The sequence below is a fragment of the Ascaphus truei genome, unplaced genomic scaffold (assembly GCF_040206685.1).
Source record: "Ascaphus truei isolate aAscTru1 unplaced genomic scaffold, aAscTru1.hap1 HAP1_SCAFFOLD_841, whole genome shotgun sequence".
NCBI lineage: Eukaryota > Metazoa > Chordata > Amphibia > Anura > Ascaphidae > Ascaphus > Ascaphus truei.
This window is the reverse complement of record NW_027457179.1, coordinates 47,800-72,500: the sequence shown is the minus strand read 5'-3', so window position 1 is coordinate 72,500 and position 24,701 is coordinate 47,800. Positions and strand designations below refer to the sequence as shown.

Sequence of the window (24,701 nt, the reverse complement as noted above, 5' to 3'; positions counted from 1 at the left end):
GTCAGCTGTCACACTGTTCCGACTGGCGTCTGACGTCAGATCTGGGTCCGTCGCTGGGTATTGGCTGGATCATCCGTGACTCCTCTGCTGATAGCTCCGTTCTGGATGAGACTCCCACTCTACGCGTTTCGCCACGTGTTAGCATCGGCTTCGTAGAGTGGGAACGCTATCAGCAGAGAAGTCGCGGAAGATCCAGCCCTTACCCAGCGACGGACCCGGATCTGACGTCAGACGCCAGTCGGAACAGTGTGACAGCTGACCGGAGGCAGAGACGGAGAAGTGGGGAGCGTTGCGGGACGGTGAGCCAGCTGGCTGTAGTCACTCTTCTTACACTATTGCAGTGTGATGTGCCCGTTTCTTATTGTTAGAATGTGAGTATAATACTTTTATTGCCATAAACTTTTTTACCTCGGTTGATCTGCGCTATGCCAGTTTCTTTCTCTCAACATTGGGCTTTATCCTCCTGAGAACCTGATCCACCCAGATGACAACTGTACCATCGACCAACCACTGACTGTATGGGTCACCCCTGTCTGTTTGACTCTTACATCTTGTAAGTAGTCAATCTATTAGAGTCAAGTCGTTTGGAGGTGTTTTTCACATTACCATTCTGCTGCACTTAAATTTATCTTTGTTTCCTCCCTACACACACACTGTGACACACACACACTCATACACTGTGACACACACACACATACACTGTGACACACACACACATACACTGTGATACACACACACACACACATACACTGTGATACACACACGGACCGCCGGCATGTAACGGTCGTCCCCACCGGCCACTATCAGCACAAGCTGCCTGTGGGGGAGACACACACTGTGATACACACACACCAGCACCTCGACACACACACTGTGATACACACACACAGTGATACACACACACAGTGATACACACACACAGTGATACACACATACACTGTGATACACACACGGACAGCCGGCATGTAACTGGAGTCCCAACCGGCCACTATCAGCACAAGCTGCCTGTGGGGGAGACACACTGATACACACACACTGATACACACACACACACACACTGATACACACACACACTCACTGTGATACACACACTCACTGTGATACAGACACAATGATACACATACCTGCACCCGACACACACTGTGATACACACACACGCACTGTGATACACACACACACACACACCAGCACCCAGACACACATTGTGACACACACACACTGTGATACACACACACCTGCACCCCGACACACACACTGTGATACACACACATCAGCACCCCGACACACACACACACACACACACACTGTGATACACACACGTCCACACACCATACGCTTACCCAGCGTCCGCTCACCCCACACTCGCCCAGCATCCCCTCACCCCACACTCGCCCAGCATCCCCTCACCCCACATTAACCCACCATCCCCTCACCCCACGCTCCTCCAGCATCCCCTCACCCCCACGCTCGTCCAGCATCCCCTCACCCCACGCTCGTCCAGCATCCCCTCACCCCACGTTCCTCCAGCATCCCCTAAACCCCACGCTCCTCCAGCATCCCCTCACCCCACGCTCCTCCAGCATCCCCTAAACCCCACGCTCCTCCAGCATCCCCCTCACCCCACGCTCCTCCAGCATCCCCTAAACCCCACGCTCCTCCAGCATCCCCTAAACCCCACGCTCCTCCAGCATCCCCTCACCCCACGCTCCTCCAGCATCCCCCTCACCCCACGCTCCTCCAGCATCCCCTAAACCCCACGCTCCTCCAGCATCCCCTAAACCCCACGCTCCTCCAGCATCCCCTAAACCCCACGCTCCTCCAGCATCCCCTCACCCCCACGCTCCTCCAGCATCCCCTAAACCCCCCGCTCCTCCAGCATCCCCTAAACCCCACGCTCCTCCAGCATCCCCTAAACCCCACGCTCCTCCAGCATCCCCTAAACCCCACGCTCCTCCAGCATCCCCTAAACCCCACGCTCCTCCAGCATCCCCTAAACCCCACGCTCCTCCAGCATCCCCTAAACCCCACGCTCCTCCAGCATCCCCTAAACCCCACGCTCCTCCAGCATCCCCTAAACCCCACGCTCCTCCAGCATCCCCTAAACCCCACGCTCCTCCAGCATCCCCTAAACCCCACGCTCCTCCAGCATCCCCTCACCCCACGCTCCTCCAGCATCCCCTCACCCCACGCTCCTCCAGCATCCCCTAAACCCCACGCTCCTCCAGCATCCCCTAAACCCCACGCTCCTCCAGCATCCCCTAAACCCCACGCTCCTCCAGCATCCCCTAAACCCCACGCTCCTCCAGCATCCCCTAAACCCCACGCTCCTCCAGCATCCCCTCACCCCACGCTCCTCCAGCATCCCCTCATCCCAAACTCCTCCAGAATCCCCTCACCCCCACGCTCGTCCAGCATCCCCTAAACCCCACGCTCCTCCAGCATCCCCTAAACCCCACGCTCCTCCAGCATCCCCTCACCCCACGCTCCTCCAGCATCCCCTAAACCCCACGCTCCTCCAGCATCCCCTAAACCCCACGCTCCTCCAGCATCCCCTAAACCCCACGCTCCTCCAGCATCCCCTAAACCCCACGCTCCTCCAGCATCCCCTCACCCCACGCTCCTCCAGCATCCCCTAAACCCCCCGCTCCTCCAGCATCCCCTCACCCCACGCTCCTCCAGCATCCCCTCACCCCCACGCTCCTCCAGCATCCCCTAACCCCACGCTCCTCCAGCATCCCCTAAACCCCCCGCTCCTCCAGCATCCCCTCACCCCACGTTCCTCCAGCATCCCCTAAACCCCACGCTCCTCCAGCATCCCCTCACCCCACGCTCCTCCAGCATCCCCTCACCCCACGCTCCTCCAGCATCCCCTAAACCCCACGTTCCTCCAGCATCCCCTAAACCCCACGCTCCTCCAGCATCCCCTCACCCCACGCTCCTCCAGCATCCCCTAAACCCCACGCTCCTCCAGCATCCCCTAAACCCCACGCTCCTCCAGCATTCCCTCACCCCCACGCTCCTCCAGCATCCCCTAAACCCCACGCTCCTCCAGCATCCCCTAAACCCCACGCTCCTCCAGCATTCCCTCACCCCCACGCTCCTCCAGCATCCCCTCACCCCACGCTCCTCCAGCATCCCCTAAACCCCACGCTCCTCCAGCATCCCCTCACCCCCACGCTCCTCCAGCATCCCCTAAACCCCACGCTCCTCCAGCATCCCCTCACCCCACGCTCCTCCAGCATCCCCTAAACCCCACGCTCCTCCAGCATCCCCTCAACCCCACGCTCCTCCAGCATCCCCTCACCCCACGCTCCTCCAGCATTCCCTCACCCCACGCTCCTCCAGCATCCCCTAAACCCCCACGCTCCTCCAGCATCCCCTAAACCCCACGCTCCTCCAGCATCCCCTAAACCCCACGCTCCTCCAGCATCCCCTAAACCCCACGCTCCTCCAGCATCCCCTCACCCCACGTTCCTCCAGCATCCCCTAAACCGCACGCTCCTCCAGCATCCCCTAAACCCCACGCTCCTCCAGCATCCCCTCACCCCACGCTCCTCTAGCATCCCCTAAACCCCACGCTCCTCCAGCATCCCCTCACCCCACGCTCCTCCAGCATCCCCTCACCCCACGCTCCTCCAGCATCCCCTAAACCCCACGCTCCTCCAGCATCCCCTCACCCCACGCTCCTCCAGCATCCCCTCACCCCACGCTCCGCCAGCATCCCCTAAACCCCACGCTCCTCCAGCATCCCCTAAACCCCACGCTCCTCCAGCATCCCCTCACCCCACGCTCCTCCAGCATCCCCTAAACCCCACGCTCCTCCAGCATCCCCTCACCCCACGCTCCTCCAGCATCCCCTAAACCCCACGCTCCTCCAGCATCCCCTAAACCCCACGCTCCTCCAGTATCCCCTAAACCCCACGCTCCTCCAGCATCCCCTCACCCCACGCTCCTCCAGCATCCCCTAAACCCCACGCTCCTCCAGCATCCCCTAAACCCCACGCTCCTCCAGCATCCCCTCACCCCACGCTCCTCCAGCATCCCCTAAACCCCACGCTCCTCCAGCATCCCCTCACCCCACGTTCCTCCAGCATCCCCTAACCCCACGCTCCTCCAGCATCCCCTCACCCCACGCTCCTCCAGCATCCCCTAAACCCCACGCTCCTCCAGCATCCCCTAAACCCCACGCTCCTCCAGCATCCCCTAAACCCCACGCTCCTCCAGCATCCCCTAAACCCCACGCTCCTCCAGCATCCCCTCACCCCACGCTCCTCCAGCATCCCCTCACCCCACGCTCCTCCAGCATCCCCTCAACCCCACGCTCCTCCAGCATCCCCTAAACCCCACGCTCCTCCAGCATCCCCTAAACCCCCCGCTCCTCCAGCATCCCCTCACCCCCACGCTCCTCCAGCATCCCCTAAACCCCACGCTCCTCCAGCATCCCCTCACCCCCACGCTCCTCCAGCATCCCCTCACCCCACGCTCCTCCAGCATCCCCTCAACCCCACGCTCCTCCAGCATCCCCTAAACCCCACGCTCCTCCAGCATCCCCTAAACCCCCCGCTCCTCCAGCATCCCCTCACCCCCACGCTCCTCCAGCATCCCCTAAACCCCACGCTCCTCCAGCATCCCCTCACCCCACGCTCCTCCAGCATCCCCTAAACCCCACGCTCCTCCAGCATCCCCTAAACCCCACGCTCCTCCAGTATCCCCTAAACCCCACGCTCCTCCAGCATCCCCTCACCCCACGCTCCTCCAGCATCCCCTAAACCCCACGCTCCTCCAGCATCCCCTAAACCCCATGCTCCTCCAGCATCCCCTCACCCCACGCTCCTCCAGCATCCCCTAAACCCCACGCTCCTCCAGCATCCCCTCACCCCACGCTCCTCCAGCATCCCCTAAACCCCACGCTCCTCCAGCATCCCCTAAACCCCACGCTCCTCCAGCATCCCCTCACCCCACGCTTCTCCAGCATCCCCTCACCCCACGCTCCTCCAGCATCCCCTAAACCCCCACGCTCCTCCAGCATCCCCTAAACCCCCACGCTCCTCCAGCATCCCCTAAACCCCACGCTCCTCCAGCATCCCCTAAACCCCACGCTCCTCCAGCATCCCCTAAACCCCACGCTCCTCCAGCATCCCCTAAACCCCCACGCTCCTCCAGCATCCCCTAAACCCCACGCTCCTCCAGCATCCCCTCACCCCACGCTCCTCCAGCATCCCCCTCACCCCACGCTCCTCCAGCATCCCCTCACCCCACGCTCCTCCAGCATCCCCTCACCCCACGCTCCTCCAGCATCCCCTCACCCCACGCTCCTCCAGCATCCCCTAAACCCCACGCTCCTCCAGCATCCCCTCACCCCACGCTCCTCCAGCATCCCCTAAACCCCACGCTCCTCCAGCATCCCCTAACCCCACGCTCCTCCAGCATCCCCTCACCCCACGCTCCTCCAGCATCCCCTCACCCCACGCTCCTCCAGCATCCCCTAAACCCCCACGCTCCTCCAGCATCCCCTAAACCCCACGCTCCTCCAGCATCCCCTCACCCCACGCTCCTCCAGCATCCCCTCACCCCACGCTCCTCCAGCATCCCCTAAACCCCACGCTCCTCCAGCATCCCCTCACCCCACGCTCCTCCAGCATCCCCTAAACCCCCACGCTCCTCCAGCATCCCCTAAACCCCACGCTCCTCCAGCATCCCCTAAACCCCACGCTCCTCCAGCATCCCCTCACCCCACGCTCCTCCAGCATCCCCTAAACCCCACGCTCCTCCAGCATCCCCTAACCCCACGCTCCTCCAGCATCCCCTCACCCCACGCTCCTCCAGCATCCCCTCACCCCACGCTCCTCCAGCATCCCCTAAACCCCCACGCTCCTCCAGCATCCCCTAAACCCCACGCTCCTCCAGCATCCCCTCACCCCACGCTCCTCCAGCATCCCCTCACCCCACGCTCCTCCAGCATCCCCTAAACCCCACGCTCCTCCAGCATCCCCTCACCCCACGCTCCTCCAGCATCCCCTAAACCCCACGCTCCTCCAGCATCCCCTCACCCCACGCTCCTCCAGCATCCCCTAAACCCCACGCTCCTCCAGCATCCCCTCACCCCACGCTCCTCCAGCATCCCCTAAACCCCACGCTCCTCCAGCATCCCCTAAACCCCACGCTCCTCCAGCATCCCCTCACCCCACGCTCCTCCAGCATCCCCTAAACCCCCCGCTCCTCCAGCATCCCCTCACCCCACGCTCCTCCAGCATCCCCTAAACCCCACGCTCCTCCAGCATCCCCTCACCCCACGCTCCTCCAGCATCCCCTAAACCCCACGCTCCTCCAGCATCCCCTAAACCCCACGCTCCTCCAGCATCCCCTCACCCCACGCTCCTCCAGCATCCCCTAAACCCCACGCTCCTCCAGCATCCCCTCACCCCACGCTCCTCCAGCATCCCCTAAACCCCACGCTCCTCCAGCATCCCCTCACCCCACGCTCCTCCAGCATTCCCTCACCCCACGCTCCTCCAGCATCCCCTAAACCCCCCGCTCCTCCAGCATCCCCTCACCCCACGCTCCTCCAGCATCCCCTAAACCCCACGCTCCTCCAGCATCCCCTAAACCCCACGCTCCTCCAGCATCCCCTAAACCCCACGCTCCTCCAGCATCCCCTCACCCCACGCTCCTCCAGCATCCCCTAAACCCCACGCTCCTCCAGCATCCCCTAAACCCCACGCTCCTCCAGCATCCCCCTCACCCCACGCTCCTCCAGCATCCCCCTCACCCCACGCTCCTCCAGCATCCCCTAAACCCCACGCTCCTCCAGCATCCCCCTCACCCCACGCTCCTCCAGCATCCCCTAAACCCCACGCTCCTCCAGCATCCCCTAAACCCCACGCTCCTCCAGCATCCCCTCACCCCACGCTCCTCCAGCATCCCCTAAACCCCACGCTCCTCCAGCATCCCCCTCACCCCACGCTCCTCCAGCATCCCCTCACCCCACGCTCCTCCAGCATCCCCTAAACCCCACGCTCCTCCAGCATCCCCTCACCCCACGCTCCTCCAGCATCCCCTCACCCCACGCTCCTCCAGCATCCCCTCACCCCACGCTCCTCCAGAATCCCCTAAACCCCACGCTCCTCCAGCATCCCCTCACCCCACGCTCCTCCAGCATCCCCTAAACCCCACGCTCCTCCAGCATCCCCTAAACCCCACGCTCCTCCAGCATCCCCTAAACCCCACGCTCCTCCAGCATCCCCCTCACCCCACGCTCCTCCAGCATCCCCTAAACCCCACGCTCCTCCAGCATCCCCTAAACCCCACGCTCCTCCAGCATCCCCTAAACCCCACGCTCCTCCAGCATCCCCTAAACCCCACGCTCCTCCAGCATCCCCTAAACCCCACGCTCCTCCAGCATCCCCTAAACCCCACGCTCCTCCAGCATCCCCTCACCCCACGCTCCTCCAGCATCCCCTAAACCCCACGCTCCTCCAGCATCCCCTAAACCCCACGCTCCTCCAGCATCCCCTCACCCCCACGCTCCTCCAGCATCCCCTAAACCCCACGCTCCTCCAGCATCCCCTAAACCCCACGCTCCTCCAGCATCCCCTAAACCCCACGCTCCTCCAGCATCCCCTCACCCCCACGCTCCTCCAGCATCCCCTAAACCCCACGCTCCTCCAGCATCCCCCTCACCCCACGCTCCTCCAGCATCCCCTCACCCCCACGCTCCTCCAGCATCCCCCTCACCCCACGCTCCTCCAGCATCCCCTAAACCCCACGCTCCTCCAGAATCCCCTAAACCCCACGCTCCTCCAGCATCCCCTCACCCCCACGCTCCTCCAGCATCCCCTAAACCCCACGCTCCTCCAGCATCCCCTAAACCCCACGCTCCTCCAGCATCCCCTCACCCCCACGCTCCTCCAGCATCCCCTCACCCCCACGCTCCTCCAGCATCCCCTCACCCCACGCTCCTCCAGCATCCCCTCATCCCAAACTCGCCCAGAGTCCCCTCATCCAGCGTCCCTTCACCATGCCATCACCCCCCGGTGCATGTCCCCCCTCTAGCTTCCCGGGGCCCCGTCCCTCACTCTCCGCATCACCACCCCCCGGTGCATGTCCTCTCCCCAGCCTCCTTGGGGCCCCGTCCCTCACTCACCGCATCACCACCCCCCGGTGCATGTCCCCATCCCAGCCTCCCGTCCCTCACTCACCACATCACCCCCCGGTGCATGTTCCCCCCCCCCAGCCTCCCGTCCCTCACTCACCGCATCACCCCCCCCGTTGCATGTCCCTCCCCCCCCAGCCTCCCATCCCTCACTCACCGCATCACCACCCCCGGTGCATGTCCCCTCCCAGCCCCCCGTCCCTCACTCACCGCATCACCACCTCCGGTGCATGTCCCCTCCCAGCCTCCCGTCCCTCACTCACCGCATCACCACCCCCCGGTGCATGTCCCCCCCCCAGCCTCTCGTCCCTCACTCACCGCATCACCACCCCCCGGTGCATGTGCCCCCCGCCCAGCCTCCCGTCCCTCACTCACCGCATCACCATCCCCCGGTGCATGTCCCCTCCCCAGCCTCCCATCCCTCACTCACCGCATCACCACCCCCGGTGCATGTCACCTCCTCAGCCTCCCGTCCCTCACTCACCGCATCAGCACCCCCCGTTGCATGTCCCTCCCCCCCCAGCCTCCCATCCCTCACTCACCGCATCACCACCCCCGGTGCATGTCCCCTCCCAGCCCCCCGTCCCTCACTCACCGCATCACCACCCCCGGTGCATGTCCCCTCCCAGCCTCCCGTCCCTCACTCACCGCATCACCACCCCCCGGTGCATGTCCCCCCCCCAGCCTCTCGTCCCTCACTCACCGCATCACCACCCCCGGTGCATGTCCCCTTCCCAGCCTCCCGTCCCTCACTCACCGCATCACCACCCCCGGTGCATGTCCCCTCCCAGTCCCCCGTCCCTCACTCACCGCATCACCACCCCCCGGTGCATGTCCCCTCCCCAGCCTCCCGTCCCTCACTCACCGCATCACCACCCCCCCGGTGCATGTCCCCTCCCCCCCAGCCTCCCGTCCCTCACTCACCGCATCACCACCCCCCGGTGCATGTCCCCTCCCCAGCCTCCTGTCCCTCACTCACCGCATCACCACCCCCCCGGTGCATGTCCCCTCCCCCCCAGCCTCCCGTCCCTAACTCACCGCATCACCACCCCCCCGGTGCATGTCCCCTCCCCCCCAGCCTCCCGTCCCTCACTCACCGCATCACCACCCCCCGGTGCATGTCCCCTCCCCAGCCTCCCGTCCCTCACTCACCGCATCACCACCCCCCGGTGTATGCCCCCCCCCCAGCCTCCCGTCCCTCACTCACCGCATCACCCCCCCCCCGGTGCATGTCCCCTCCCAGCCTCCCGTCCCTCACTCACCGCATCACCACCCCCCGGTGCATGTTCCCCCCCAGACTACCGTCCCTCACTCACCGCATCACCACCCCCGGTGCATGTGCCCCCCCCCCAGCCTCCCGTCCCTCACTCACCGCATCACCACCCCCGGTGCATGTCCCCTCCCAGTCCCCCGTCCCTCACTCACCGCATCACCACCCCCCGGTGCATATCCCCTCCTCAGCCTCCCATCCCTCACTCACCGCATCACCACCCCCGGTGCATGTTCCCTCCTCAGCCTCCCGTCCCTCACTCACCGCATCACCACCCCCCGGGGCATGTGCCCCCCCCCCCCCAGCCTCCCGTCCCTCACTCACCGCATCACCACCCCCGGTGCATGTCCCCTCCCCAGCCTCCCGTCCCTCACTCACCGCATCACCACCCCCCGGTGCATGTTCCCCCCCAGCCTACCGTCCCTCACTCACCGCATCACCACCCCCCGGTGCATGTCCCCCCCCAGCCTACCGTCCCTCACTCACCGCATCACCCCCCCCCCCGGTGCATGTGCCCCCCCCCCCCAGCCTCCCGTCCCTCACTCACCGCATCACCACCCCCCGGTGCATGTGCCCCCCCGCCCAGCCTCCCGTCCCACACTCACCGCATCACCACCCCCGGTGCATGTCCCCTCCCAGTCCCCCGTCCCTCACTCACCGCATCACCACCCCCCGGTGCATGTCCCCTCCCCAGCCTCCCGTCCCTCACTCACCGCATCACCACCCCCCGGTGCATATCCCCTCCCCAGCCTCCCATCCCTCACTCACCGCATCACCACCCCCCGGTGCATGTCCCCTCCCCAGCCTCCCGTCCCTCACTCACCGCATCACCACCCCCCGGTGTATGCCCCCCCCCCCCCAGCCTCCCGTCCCTCACTCACCGCATCACCACCCCCCGGTGTATGCCCCCCCCCCCCAGCCTCCCGTCCCTCACTCACCGCATCACCCCCCCCCCCGGTGCATGTCCCCTCCCAGCCTCCCGTCCCTCACTCACCGCATCACCACCCCCCGGTACATGTCCCCTCCCCAGCCTCCTGTCCCTCACTCACCGCATCACCACCCCCCGGTGCATGTCCCCCCCCAGCCTCCCCGTCCCTCACTCACCGCATCACCACCCCCCGGAGCATGTCCCCCCCCCCAGCCTCCCGTCTCTCACTCACCGCATCACCACCCCCCGGTGCATGTGCCCCCCCGCCCAGCCTCCCGTCCCTCACTCACCGCATCACCACCCCCGGTGCATGTCCCCTCCCCAGCCTCCCATCCCTCACTCACCGCATCACCACCCCCCGGAGCATGTCCCCCCCCCCCCAGCCTCCCGTCCCTCACTCACCGCATCACCCCCCCCCGGTGCATATTCCCCCCCAGCCTCCCGTCCCTCACTCACCGCATCACCCCCCCCCCGGTGCATGTCCCCCCCCAGCCTCCCGTCCCTCACTCACCACATCACCCCCCCCCGGTGCATGTTCCCCCCCCAGCCTCCCGTCCCTCACTCACCGCATCACCCCCCCCGGTGCATGTCTCCCCCCCAGCCTTCCGTCCCTCACTCACCGCATCACCACCCCCCGGTGCATGTAAATGTTTATGAAATGGCACCCAGTGCTTCCATTCGACTCCCAGTAAGATTTGGGGTTCCCGTCAGTCAGTTTGCCGGCACGATGTGGGTTGGAAGAGACTTCAATCTTTTCCCAACATATATCTTCCTTAACTTCCACACTGGAGCCTGGAGGGAGAGAGCAGCCCCGGGGGGGGGACCGAGAGAGTGAGAGATACGCGGGGGAGAGAGAGTGAGAGATCCGTGGGGGAGAGAGAGCGAGGGACCCGCGGGGGGAGAGAGAGAGATCTGCGGGGGAGAGAGAGCGAGGGACCCGCGGGGGGAGAGAGAGAGATCTGCGGGGGGGAGAGAGAGAGTGATCTGCGGGGGAGACCGAGAGAGAGGGACCAGCGGGGGAGACCGAGAGAGAGGGACCCGCAGGGAGGGTTGGGGTTACACTGAGGGGGTTCTGTTTAGTGGTGAAAAGGAGGGTTGGGGTTACACTGAGGGGGTTCTGTTTAGTGGTGAAGAGGAGGTTGGGGTTACATTGAGGGGGTTCTGTTTAGTGGGGAAGAGGAGGGTTGGGGTTACACTGAGGGGGTTCTGTTTAGTGGTGAAGAGGAGGTTGGGGTTACATTGAGGGGGTTCTGTTTAGTGGTGAAGAGGCGGTTTGGGGTTACATTGAGAGGGTTCTGTTTAGTGGTGAAGAGGAGGGTTGGGGTTACACTGAGGGGGTTCTGTTTAGAGTGAAGAGGAGGGTTGGGGTTACACTGAGGGGGTTCTGTTTAGTGGTGAAGAGGAGGGTTGGGGTTACACTGAGGGGGTTCTGTTTGGTGGTGAAGAGGAGGGTTGGGGTTACATTGAGGGGGTTCTGTTTAGTGGTGAAGAGGAGGGTTGGGGTTACACTGAGGGGGTTCTGTTTAGTGGTGAAGAGGCGGTTTGGGGTTACATTGAGGGGGTTCTGTTTAGAGTGAAGAGGAGGGTTGGGGTTACACTGAGGGGGTTCTGTTTAGTGGTGAAGAGGAGGGTTGGGGTTACACTGAGGGGGGTTCTGTTTAGTGGTGAAGAGGAGGGTTGGGGTTACACTGAGGGGGTTCTGTTTAGTAGTGAAGAGGAGGTTGGGGTTACACTGAGGGGGGTTCTGTTTGGTGGTAAGAGGAGGGTTGGGGTTACACTGAGGGGGGTTCTGTTTAGTGGTGAAGAGGAGGGTTGGGGTTACACTGAGGGGGTTCTGTTTAGTGGTGAAGAGGAGGGTTGGGGTTACACTGAGGGGGTTCTGTTTAGTGGTGAAGAGAAGGTTGGGGTTACACTGAGGGGGTTCTGTTTAGTGGTGAAGAGGAGGGTTGGGGTTACACTGAGGGGGTTCTGTTTAGTGGTGAAAAGGAGGGTTGGGGTTACATTGAGGGGGGTTCTGTTTAGTGGTGAAGAGGAGGTTGGGGTTACACTGAGGGGGTTCTGTTTAGTGGTGAAGAGGAGGGTTGGGGTTACACTGAGGGGGTTCTATTTGGTAGTGAAGAGGAGGGTTGGGGTTATATTGAGGGGGTTCTGTTTGGTAGTGAAGAGGCGGTTTGGGGTTACATTGAGGGGGTTCTGTTTGGTGGTGAAGAGGCGGTTTGGGGTTACACTGAGGGGGTTCTGTTTGGTGGTGAAGAGGAGGGTTGGGGTTACACTGAGGGGGGTTCTGTTTGGTGGTGAAGAGGAGGGTTGGGGTTACACTGGGGGTTCTGTTTAGTGGTGAAGAGGAGGTTGGGGTTACATTGAGGGGGTTCTGTTTAGTGGTGAAGAGGAGGTTGGGGTTACACTGAGGGGGTTCTGTTTGGTGGTGAAGAGGAGGGTTGGGGTTACACTGAGGGGGTTCTGTTTAGAGTGAAGAGGAGGGTTGGGGTTACACTGAGGGGGTTCTGTTTAGTGGTGAAGAGGAGGGTTGGGGTTACACTGAGGGGGTTCTGTTTAGTGGTGAAGAGGAGGTTGGGGTTACACTGAGGGGGTTCTGTTTGGTGGTGAAGAGGAGGGTTGGGGTTACACTGAGGGGGTTCTGTTTAGAGTGAAGAGGAGGGTTGGGGTTACACTGAGGGGGTTCTGTTTAGTGGTGAAGAGGCGGTTTGGGGTTACATGGAGGGGGTTCTGTTTAGAGTGAAGAGGAGGGTTGGGGTTACACTGAGGGGGTTCTGTTTAGTGGTGAAGAGGAGGGTTGGGGTTACACTGAGGGGGGTTCTGTTTAGTGGTGAAGAGGAGGGTTGGGGTTACACTGAGGGGGTTCTGTTTAGTAGTGAAGAGGAGGTTGGGGTTACACTGAGGGGGGTTCTGTTTGGTGGTGAAGAGGAGGGTTGGGGTTACACTGAGGGGGGTTCTGTTTAGTGGTGAAGAGGAGGGTTGGGGTTATACTGAGGGGGTTCTGTTTAGTGGTGAAGAGGAGGGTTGGGGTTACACTGAGGGGGTTCTGTTTAGTGGTGAAGAGGAGGTTGGGGTTACACTGAGGGGGTTCTGTTTAGTGGTGAAGAGGAGGTTGGGGTTACACTGAGGGGGTTCTGTTTAGTGGTGAAGAGGAGGGTTGGGGTTACACTGAGGGGGTTCTGTTTAGTGGTGAAGAGGAGGGTTGGGGTTACATTGAGGGGGGTTCTGTTTAGTGGTGAAGAGGAGGTTGGGGTTACACTGAGGGGGTTCTGTTTAGTGGTGAAGAGGAGGGTTGGGGTTACACTGAGGGGGTTCTGTTTGGTAGTGAAGAGGAGGGTTGGGGTTACACTGAGGGGGTTCTGTTTGGTAGTGAAGAGGCGGTTTGGGGTTACATTGAGGGGGTTCTGTTTGGTGGTGAAGAGGAGGGTTGGGGTTACACTGAGGGGGGTTCTGTTTGGTGGTGAAGAGGAGGGTTGGGGTTACACTGGGGGTTCTGTTTAGTGGTGAAGAGGAGGTTGGGGTTACATTGAGGGGGTTCTGTTTAGTGGTGAAGAGGAGGTTGGGGTTACACTGAGGGGGTTCTGTTTAGTGGTGAAGAGGAGGTTGGGGTTACACTGAGGGGGTGCTGTTTGGTGGTGAAGAGGAGGGTTGGGGTTACACTGAGGGGGTTCTGTTTAGTGGTGAAGAGGAGGGTTGGGGTTACACTGAGGGGGTTCTGTTTAGTGGTGAAGAGGAGGGTTGGGGTTACATTGAGAGGGTTCTGTTTAGTGGTGAAGAGGAGGGTTGGGGTTACACTGAGGGGGGTTCTGTTTAGTGGTGAAGAGGAGGGTTGGGGTTACACTGAGGGGGTTCTGTTTGGTGGTGAAGAGGAGGGTTGGGGTTACACTGAGGGGGTTCTGTTTAGTGGTGAAGAGGAGGGTTGGGGTTACATTGAGGGGGGTTCTGTTTGGTGGTGAAGAGGAGGGTTGGGGTTACACTGAGGGGGTTCTGTTTGGTGGTGAAGAGGAGGTTGGGGTTACACTGAGGGGGTTCTGTTTGGTGGTGAAGAGGAGGGTTGGGGTTACATTGAGGGGGTTCTGTTTGGTGGTGAAGAGGAGGGTTGGGGTTACATTGAGGGGGTTCTGTTTGGTGGTGAAGAGGAGGGTTGGGGTTACACTGAGGGGGTTCTGTTTGGTGGTGAAGAGGAGGGTTGGGGTTACACTGAGGGGGTTCTGTTTGGTGGTGAAGAGGAGGTTGGGGTTACATTGAGGGGTTTCTGTTTAGTGGTGAAGAGGAGGGTTGGGGTTACACTGGGGGTTCTGTTTAGTGGTGAAGAGGAGGTTGGGGTTACACTGAGGGGGTTCTGTTTGGTGGTGAAGAGGAGGGTTGGGGTTACATTGAGGGGGTTCTGTTTGGTGGTGAAGAGGAGGTTGGGGTTACATTGAGGGGGTTCTGTTTAGTGGTGAAGAGGAGGTTGGGGTTACACTGAGGGGGTTCTGTTTAGTGGTGAAGAGGAGGGTTGGGGTTACATTGAGGGGGGTTCTGTTTAGTGGTGAAGAGGAGGGTTGGGGTTACACTGAGGGGGTTCTGTTTGGTGGTGAAGAGGAGGGTTGGGGTTACACTGAGGGGGTTCTGTTTAGTGGTGAAGAGGAGGTTGGGGTTACACTGAGGGGGTTCTGTTTGGTGGTGAAGAGGAGGGTTGGGGTTACACTGAGGGGGTTCTATTTGGTGGTGAAGAGGAGGTTGGGGTTACATTGAGGGGGTTCTGTTTAGTGGTGAAGAGGAGGTTGGGGTTACACTGAGGGGGTTCTGTTTAGTGGTGAAGAGGAGGGTTGGGGTTACACTGAGGGGGTTCTGTTTAGTGGTGAAGAGGCGGTTTGGGGTTACATTGAGGGGGGTTCTGTTTAGTGGTGAAGAGGCGGTTTGGGGTTACATTGAGGGGGGTTCTGTTTAGTGGTGAAGAGGAGGGTTGGGGTTACACTGAGGGGGTTCTGTTTGGTGGTGAAGAGTAGGGTTGGGGTTACACTGAGGGGGGTTCTGTTTGGTGGTGAAGAGGGGTTTTTGGGGTTACACTGGGGGTTCTGTTTGGTGGTGAAGAGGAGGGTTAGAGTTACACTGAGGGGGTTCTGTTTAGTGGTGAAGAGGAGGGTTGGGGTTACACTGAGGGGGTTCTGTTTAGTGGTGAAGAGGCGGTTTGGGGTTACATTGAGGGGGGTTCTGTTTAGTGGTGAAGAGGCGGTTTGGGGTTACATTGAGGGGGGTTCTGTTTAGTGGTGAAGAGGAGGGTTGGGGTTACACTGAGGGGGTTCTGTTTGGTGGTGAAGAGGAGGGTTGGGGTTACACTGAGGGGGGTTCTGTTTGGTGGTGAAGAGGGGTTTTTGGGGTTACACTGGGGGTTCTGTTTGGTGGTGAAGAGGAGGGTTAGAGTTACACTGAGGGGGTTCTGTTTAGTGGTGAAGAGGAGGGTTGGGGTTACACTGAGGGGGGTTCTGTTTAGTGGTGAAGAGGAGGGTTGGGGTTACACTGAGGGGGTTCTGTTTGGTGGTGAAGAGGATGGTTGGGGTTACACTGAGGGGGTTCTGTTTGGTGGTGAAGAGGGGTTTTTGGGGTTACACTGAGGGGGTTCTTTTCGGTCACAATTAACTCACCTTGGCAGAGGTTTCTCAGGAACACATCAAAGAAAGGGATGTTAATTTGCTGCTGGCTGCGTCTGTGTTCCTCTATCTGCCCCAGAACCATCTGACAGGGACAGGAGAGCAGGTTACACCCTCACACTGCCTGTATCATACTGACTACACACTGCATATTACAGTAACAGGAGAGCAGGTTACACCCTCACACTGCCTGTATCACACTGACAACACACTGCATATTACAGTAACAGGAGAGCAGGTTACACCCTCACACTGCCTGTATCATACTGACTACACACTGCATATTACAGTAACAGGAGAGCATGTTACACCCTCACACTGCCTGTATCACACTGACAACACACTGCATATTACAGTAACAGGAGAGCAGGTTACACCCTCACACTGCCTGTATCACACTGACTACACACTGCATATTACAGTAACAGGAGAACAGGTTACACCCTCACACTGCCTGTATCACACTGACCGCACACTGCATATTACAGTAACAGGAGAGCAGGTTACACCCTCACACTGCCTGTATCATACTGACAACACACTGCATATTACAGTAACAGGAGAGCAGGTTACACCCTCACACTGCCTGTATCACACTGACTACACACTGCATATTACAGTAACAGGAGAGCATGTTACACCCTCACACTGCCTGTATCATACTGACTACACACTGCATATTACAGTAACAGGAGAGCATGTTACACCCTCACACTGCCTGTATCATACTGACTACACACTGCATATTACAGTAACAGGAGAGCAGGTTACACCCTCACATTGCCTGTATCACACTGACTACACACTGCATATTACAGTAACAGGAGAGCATGTTACACCCTCACACTGCCTGTATCATACTGACTACACACTGCATATTACAGTAACAGGAGAGCAGGTTACACCCTCACACTGCCTGTATCACACTGACAACACACTGCATATTACAGTTACAGGAGAGCAGGTTACAGCCTCACACTGCCTGTATCATACTGACTACACACTGCATATTACAGTAACAGGAGAGCAGGTTACACCCTCACACTGCCTGTATCACACTGACTACACACTGCATATTACAGTAACAGGAGAGCAGGTTACACCCTCACACTGCCTGTATCATACTGACTACACACTGCATATTACAGTAACAGGAGAGCAGGTTACACCCTCACACTGCCTGTATCACACTGACTACACACTGCATATTACAGTAACAGGAGAGCAGGTTACACCCTCACACTGCCTGTATCACACTGACTACACACTGCATATTACAGTAACAGGAGAGCAGGTTACACCCTCACACTGCCTGTATCATACTGCATATTACAGTAACAGGAGAGCAGGTTACACCCTCACACTGCCTGTATCATACTGACTACACACTGCATATTACAGTAACAGGAGAGCAGGTTACACCCTCACACTGCCTGTATCACACTGACAACACACTGCATATTACAGTAACAGGAGAGCATGTTACACCCTAACACTGCCTGTATCATACCGACTACATACTGCATATTACAGTAACAGGAGAGCAGGTTACACCCTCACACTGCCTGTACCATACTGACTACACACTGCATATTACAGTGACAGGAGAGCAGGTTACACCCTCACACTGCCTGTATCACACTGACTACACACTGCATATTGCAGTGACAAGAGAGCAGGTTACACCCTCACACTGCCTGTATCATACTGACTACACACTGCATATTACAGTAACAGGAGAGCAGGTTACACCCTTACACTGCCTGTATCACACTGACAACACACTGCATTTTACAGTAACAGGAGAGCATGTTACACCCTCACACTGCCTGTATCATACCGACTATACACTGCATATTACAGTAACAGGAGAGCAGGTTACACCCTCACACTGCCTGTACCATACTGACTACACACTGCATATTACAGTGACAGGAGAGCAGGTTACACCCTCACAGTGCCTGTATCACACTGACTACACACTGCATATTGCAGTGACAGGAGAGCAGGTTACACCCTCACACTGCCTGTATCACACTGACTACACACTGCATATTACAGTAACAGGAGAGCAGGTTACACCCTCACACTGCCTGTATCACACTGACTACACACTGCATATTACAGTAACAGGAGAGCAGGTTACACCCTCACACTGCCTGTATCACACTGACTACACACTGCATATTACAGTAACAGGAGAGCAGGTTACACCCTCACACTGCCTGTATCACACTGACTACACACTGCATATTACAGTAACAGGAGAGCAGGTTACACCTTCACACTGCCTGTATCATACAGACTACACACTGCATATTACAGTAACAGGAGAACAGGTTACACCCTCACACTGACTGTATCATACTGACTACACACTGCATATTACAGTAACAGGAGAGCAGGTTACACCCTCACACTGCCTGTATCATACTGACTACACACTGCATATTACACCCTCACACTGCCTGTAGCACACTGACTACACACTGCATATTACAGTAACATGAGAGCAGGTTACACCCTCACACTGCCTGTATCATACAGACTACACACTGCATATTACAGTAACAGGAGAACAGGTTACACCCTCACACTGACTGTATCATACTGACTACACACTGCATATTACAGTAACAGGAGAGCAGGTTACACCCTCACACTGCCTGTATCATACTGACTACACACTGCATATTACACCCGCACACTGCCTGTATCACACTGACTACACACTGCATATTACAATAACAGGAGAGCAGGTTACACCCTCACACTGCCTGTATCACACTGACAACACACTGCATATTAAGGTAACAGGAGAGCATGTTACACCCTCACACTAAGAAAGAAAAAAGTGAGAAGCGCAGACAATGGGGGTTGTGATTAAACTAGAAATCTTTATTAAATAAACTAGTCCTAGGAGAACCCCTCTAGGACTACAATGTGAGATCAATACATAAATAGTAATTAAAAGTAGTGCTGATGGAATGGATAAGCGGTACCAGTTTATCAGTCTCCAGGGGATTGAAAACGGGAATTACCCCATTGGTGGGATGTATATTTCCTCAAAAAATATTTACAAGAGGGTAGGGCCCCAAGAGGCCTAAGGCTTTTAAAAGATCCTACATTTGAAGACAAAGATTTTACGAAATCTTGGAATGAAATTTTAGATGTTAGTACCTTTGCACTGATGAGATTACTCATTACATATAGGGAAAAGGTTTTGGAAAATCTAGCTGAGGAAATAGATCAACTTCAGAGTGAACTAAAATTGTTTAGTGACACAATAGAATTTAACGATTTGACTGAAAGTACAGATCTGACACTTGAGAGATTTGAGGAAGAACTAATATCATCTAAAAACAAAAAATTTGATAGAGACTATATAGATTACTCTACAAATAAACAAAGGAATTGGGCAAAAAAATTTGAAAAAAATGAGAAATTTAGACCCAAGAATAAAAATCCGTATCAAACTCGGGCTAGGTCATACCATACATCGTATGAAAGGCCGAATCTCGTTACTGGAGGATTATACAAGGACCCCCCTGATTCAGGGAGGAAGTTTGCTGTCCCACAAAAATCTAAAATCAGGGAGAATGAGAAATCCAATTATAGGCCCTCAAATGCAAACTTAGGAGTACCTAATAGGGGAGGTTACTCAACGCCTAAAGATTTAGGCCAGGATTCATTGAGACCAGCATCAGATACATTTAGAATAAATGAGGTCTCACACATTGAAGGGAATCTAGGAGCAAGACCAAAGACAAGGTCAGGCTTCCAAGAAAGCTTTAGGAATACACCAAGTGGGTCTTTTTTAGAGAAAGGAAGGAGTGGAAAGAACACAGAGCACCAAAAACAGAAACAGAAAAAAGATCCAGATTTAAAAGATGCTCGGGAGAAGGAGATGCTACTTCTAGAAAAGAGAAAGAAACAATTAGTACAGACACAGAAAGACTTGAAAAAACTAGAAAAAGAGGTAGCAGAGGGGGCAAGGAGGTTCAAAGAAAGAGACAATGTAAAATAGCCAGGGAATCAAAGAAGGGAAGTATTTTCAATTTGTCCAGCTTTGCACTGACTATAGATCAAAACAGAGTTCTAGAGAAGGGCCTCTCTTTTGCCCCAAGTAGTGGACCAGTCTTATTTGATCTATTCATTGACCTGCACAGGTTTACAAGAAAGCTAACATTGAAGCGACATTTTCTAAAGAATGGTACTAAGAATGTTCCTATATATGATAACTCTGTGCAGGAAAAAGAAAAAGAATGCTTAGCATCAATGGTCGCACTACTTGAGGAAAATGAGGGGCCTTTAGAAACAGAGTTTTTGTTGAATGAAATAGGGGATCAAAACGTAACAATACATTCCAATTTCAAACCTAGATCCAATTTTAATCCAACACACTCAAAAGGTCCCAATGTAGAGGTATTTTTTGACCTTGTTTTAAAAGATTTGGAGAACCTCTGTGAGCATCCCCCAAAAACAAGACCAAACCTAACACCCATTGAGATTGAAGCAGTTGCTGATTTGAAAAATAATCAAAATATCGTTATCCGCCAAGCTGATAAAGGCGGAGGGATAGTGATACAGGACAGAACTGACTATGTATTGGAAGCCTGTAGAATCCTGGGAGATGGGGAGTCATATTCAAGTCTCAAAACAGATCCATTGATTGTTTTTCAAAAAAAATCTTATGCATTTATTAAGAGATGGGAAACAGCAAGGTGTACTAAACAAAGCAGAGTTTAAATTCCTCTATGTGGAAAATCCTAGTACTCCAATAATGTATCACCTACCCAAGATCCACAAGAGTTTGATCAACCCACCTGGCCGCCCGATTATTTCAGGGATAAACTCTCTCACTTCAAATTTGTCTGAATTTGTGGATTCATACCTCCAGAAACATGTAAAAAATTTGAAATCATACACGAGGGACACAAAACATATTTTAGATTTATTGATGAACATGAAATGGGCAGATGACCTTATATGGGTTACCTGTGACGTCACTGCACTTTATACAAGCATCATCCATGAAAAAGGAATAGAAGCAGTAGACTATTTTTTACAGAAAGACCCCTACATGAGTAAGGAGCAACGTTCGTTCTTAATTAAAAGTATTGATTTTATTTTAAAAAATAATTATTTTTTATTTGATGACAAATTTTATATTCAAAGAATCGGAACAGCAATGGGGACAAAATTCGCCCCCAGTTTTGCCAACCTTTTTATGGGCAAATGGGAAATAGAGAACATCTGGCAGAACAATCCTTTTTTTAACAACATCTATTTTTATAAACGGTTCATAGATGACCTTTTAATAATATGGAAGGGCACCCAGGAAGAGCTTTTAGAATTTTATAACTATTTGAACAATAATGAATTGAATTTAACATTTACACATGAGCATCATCCGGTCACTATTAACTTTTTAGATTTAATTTTATTCAGTGAAGGGGACAAAATTCTGACCAAAACATTTTTTTAAAAAGTAGATGCAAATAGTTATTTAGAGCGTACTAGCAACCATTCAAAAGCTTGGATCAACAACATACCCTATGGGCAATTTTTAAGAATTTTTAGGAATTGCTCAAAAGATTCAGATTTTATTGAACAATCAGAAGCACTTTTTCAGAATTTTTTAGCAAAAGGTTATAGCAAAGACAAACTAGATGCAGCATTGTTAAAGGTGAAGGGGCAAAACAGATTGTGTTTGATACAAGAAAATAATAATTTTAATAAAGATAGCACCAACAAAGAATTGCCCAATCATCCTGACTCTTTACCCAAAACAGAAAACAAAGATAAAGATGACTGTTTATTCATTACAAAATACAATGGGGCTAGTAATGAAATTAAGAAGATTCTCACAAAACATTGGGGTATCATACTAAATGATCCAGTTATAGGCAAGACATTCAAAAACAGACCAGGGATTGTTTTTAGAAGAGCAAAAAATCTTAAGAATGTTTTAGCACCTACAGTTTTAAAACAAAACATAACTAAACAAAATATTACAGGAACAGAACAGACCACATGGTTACCATCATGCCCAGGTGGTTGCTATAAATGTGGACGTACGAATTGTCTAACCTGCAAACACATTAAAAATAAATGTACTGATTATGTATCCAATGTTACGGGAGAGAAATTCAAAATAAAACAGTTTATTAACTGTAATACAACATATGTTGTCTATTTGTTGAGCTGTCCATGCGGCCTTTATTATATAGGCCGCACGAAGAGAAGTCTAAAGGAACGTTTCACTGAGCATAGAAGAAACATTTTAAGAGGTTTCCTTGGACATGGGGTGTCTCGTCACTTTTTAATAGCCCACAATAAAGATGTAACAGGTTTATCAATTGTGGGTATTGAACACATCAGTCATACAACCCTAAGGGGTGACAGACTTCTAAAACTCAGGAAACAGGAGACCTACTGGATATTTAAACTACAAACGATGAGTCCAGTGGGTCTGAACGAAGAATTGGATCTTTTAGCTTTCCATTAGTTTGAAGTCTGTCACCAACTCCCACATTATGAATAAATAAGTAAGATCAAAACAATAATATATTATCAGTAATAATAAGAGGTAGAAAATAAAACAGTTGACTTCACTTTTATACATTATATTTTAATTGTTATAAACTTTATAAACCACATACATTTTAAAAACATCTTTTGCACTGTGTATGGACTAATTATATTTATATTTATATGTGTTAACATTCTATGTGATAAAGTCTGTAGGTCAAGAATGCACCTCCAATGAGGTAGCTTTAAGCAAAATAGACTATATTTACAAATATCTCAGAATGATGCACTTCAATTAATGAATATATGATTATGCTTTATGTATTAACCATTTGTTTATTTAGCCAATAAGGTATTTATTTTGAATTGTTGATGTATTATAGATATTCAGTTAATATATTTATAAGACTAACAACAAATCTATTATATAAATAACAACAAAAAATAACTTTTAATTGGAATAATAAACACTTTTTATCATTGTTTTATAGTATTTAACATTGATTGGGAGCATTTGAATCAATAAGGAATGTATTCAATTCATTTTATTGTATTATTGTTTGTGTAAAATCAATTTTAATATCAATCCAACCAAATCCATATTTTAATTATACCAATATGCATTTTAAAGTTATTAATTACTTTGTATAATCTCTTTGTGTGTGTTTCTTTGTTTTTCTTTTTCTTTTTGTGACATGAACCAGCCACATATAATGTTTGCACCATTGTTTTCCAAGAGTGGTATTTATCTAAATTTATGTTATAGACAATGAGCCACTAATTGGGTATTTAAACGAATGTAATTAACCAGGCTATAAAGTATGAAGGTGCATGGTGTGACGTTATCCCTGACGAAGCCTTTTGGTGAAACGCGTAGGAGGAGGAGCAAATAGAGTGTTTGCTGGAACAGTGCGTTTGAAGGAAGCGTTCAATACCATTTGCTGCGCTGTCTGTGTGGTCACTGTACCATCAGGAGGTGGAGCGCTGAAGGACGGAGCCCAGAGACTACCGGGAAGGGTCTGTGCGTCACAGCCGGAAGTGACATCAGACCCGGACACCCGGAGGGCTGCGTGGTATCGCGAGTAACAGCACATCCATGCTGTGTGTACCGGAGCGGCTTCCGTGAATTGAGGGACAGCAGGACCGCCAAGGATCTGCATTATTCTAAGGGTGAGCTATTCCAACACTGTCTCAACCCTGAGGTACCCCTCTTCACCATTACCTGCCCGGGCAGTGCACTATCCAAAGGACCAAGACTGTCTTTCGGGTAATTCCCGTTTTCAATCCCCTGGAGACTGATAAACTGGTACCGCTTATCCATTCCATCAGCACTACTTTTAATTACTATTTATGTATTGATCTCACATTGTAGTCCTAGAGGGGTTCTCCTAGGACTAGTTTATTTAATAAAGATTTCTAGTTTAATCACAACCCCCATTGTCTGCGCTTCTCACTTTTTTCTTTCTTGTTGTTACACCCACACTAGGGACTGGGGGTTCCCTATTATCAGAAGCTGCACTCACCATCGGGTTGTGATTACTTCAATTCTATTTAAATTTTAACGTATTATCAGCAAACACTCATTTGCACCGGACTGGTTCATGTCACATGCCTTTTTTGGTTTTGTTTTTGTATTTGTGCTTTTTTATTTTGCTCCAGTGCCCATATTCAAATATCAACCCATTCGGCGCTTTTATACCTTTTTTGTTTTTTTTCTTGTTGAATACACCCTCACACTGCCTGTATCACACTGACAACACACTGCATATTACAGTAACAGGAGAGCATGTTACACCCTCACACTGCCTGTATCACACTGACAACACACTGCATATTACAGTAACAGGAGAGCAGGTTACACCTTCACACTGCCTGTAGCACACTGACTACACACTGCATATTACAGTAACAGGAGAGCAGGTTACACCCTCACACTGCCTGTACCATACTGACTACACACTGCATAATACAGTAACAGGAGAGCAGGTTACACCCTCACACTGCCGGTATCACACTGCCTGTATCACACTGCATATTACAGTAACAGGAGAGCAGGTTACACCCTCACACTGCCTGTACCATACTGACTACACACTGCATATTACAGTAACAGGAGAGCATGTTACACCCTCACACTGCCTGTATCACACTGCCTGTATCACACTGCATATTACAGTAACAGGAGAG

At 53.8% G+C, this 24,701-nt stretch overlaps 1 protein-coding gene across 1 annotated transcript in view; it reads right to left on the bottom strand.

Annotated features, from left to right (window-relative positions):
- Window positions 1-24,701, bottom strand: part of LOC142486400 (cullin-9-like) — a 144,234-nt gene that overhangs the window by 72,220 nt on the left and 47,313 nt on the right. The window contains exons 6-7 of the mRNA XM_075584994.1: window positions 15,975-16,065; window positions 10,971-11,142 (exon numbers count right to left, since the gene is read on the bottom strand). Of these exons, the coding sequence (XP_075441109.1) occupies window positions 10,971-11,142; window positions 15,975-16,065 (263 nt within the window). The remainder of the gene's footprint in view (window positions 1-10,970; window positions 11,143-15,974; window positions 16,066-24,701) is intronic.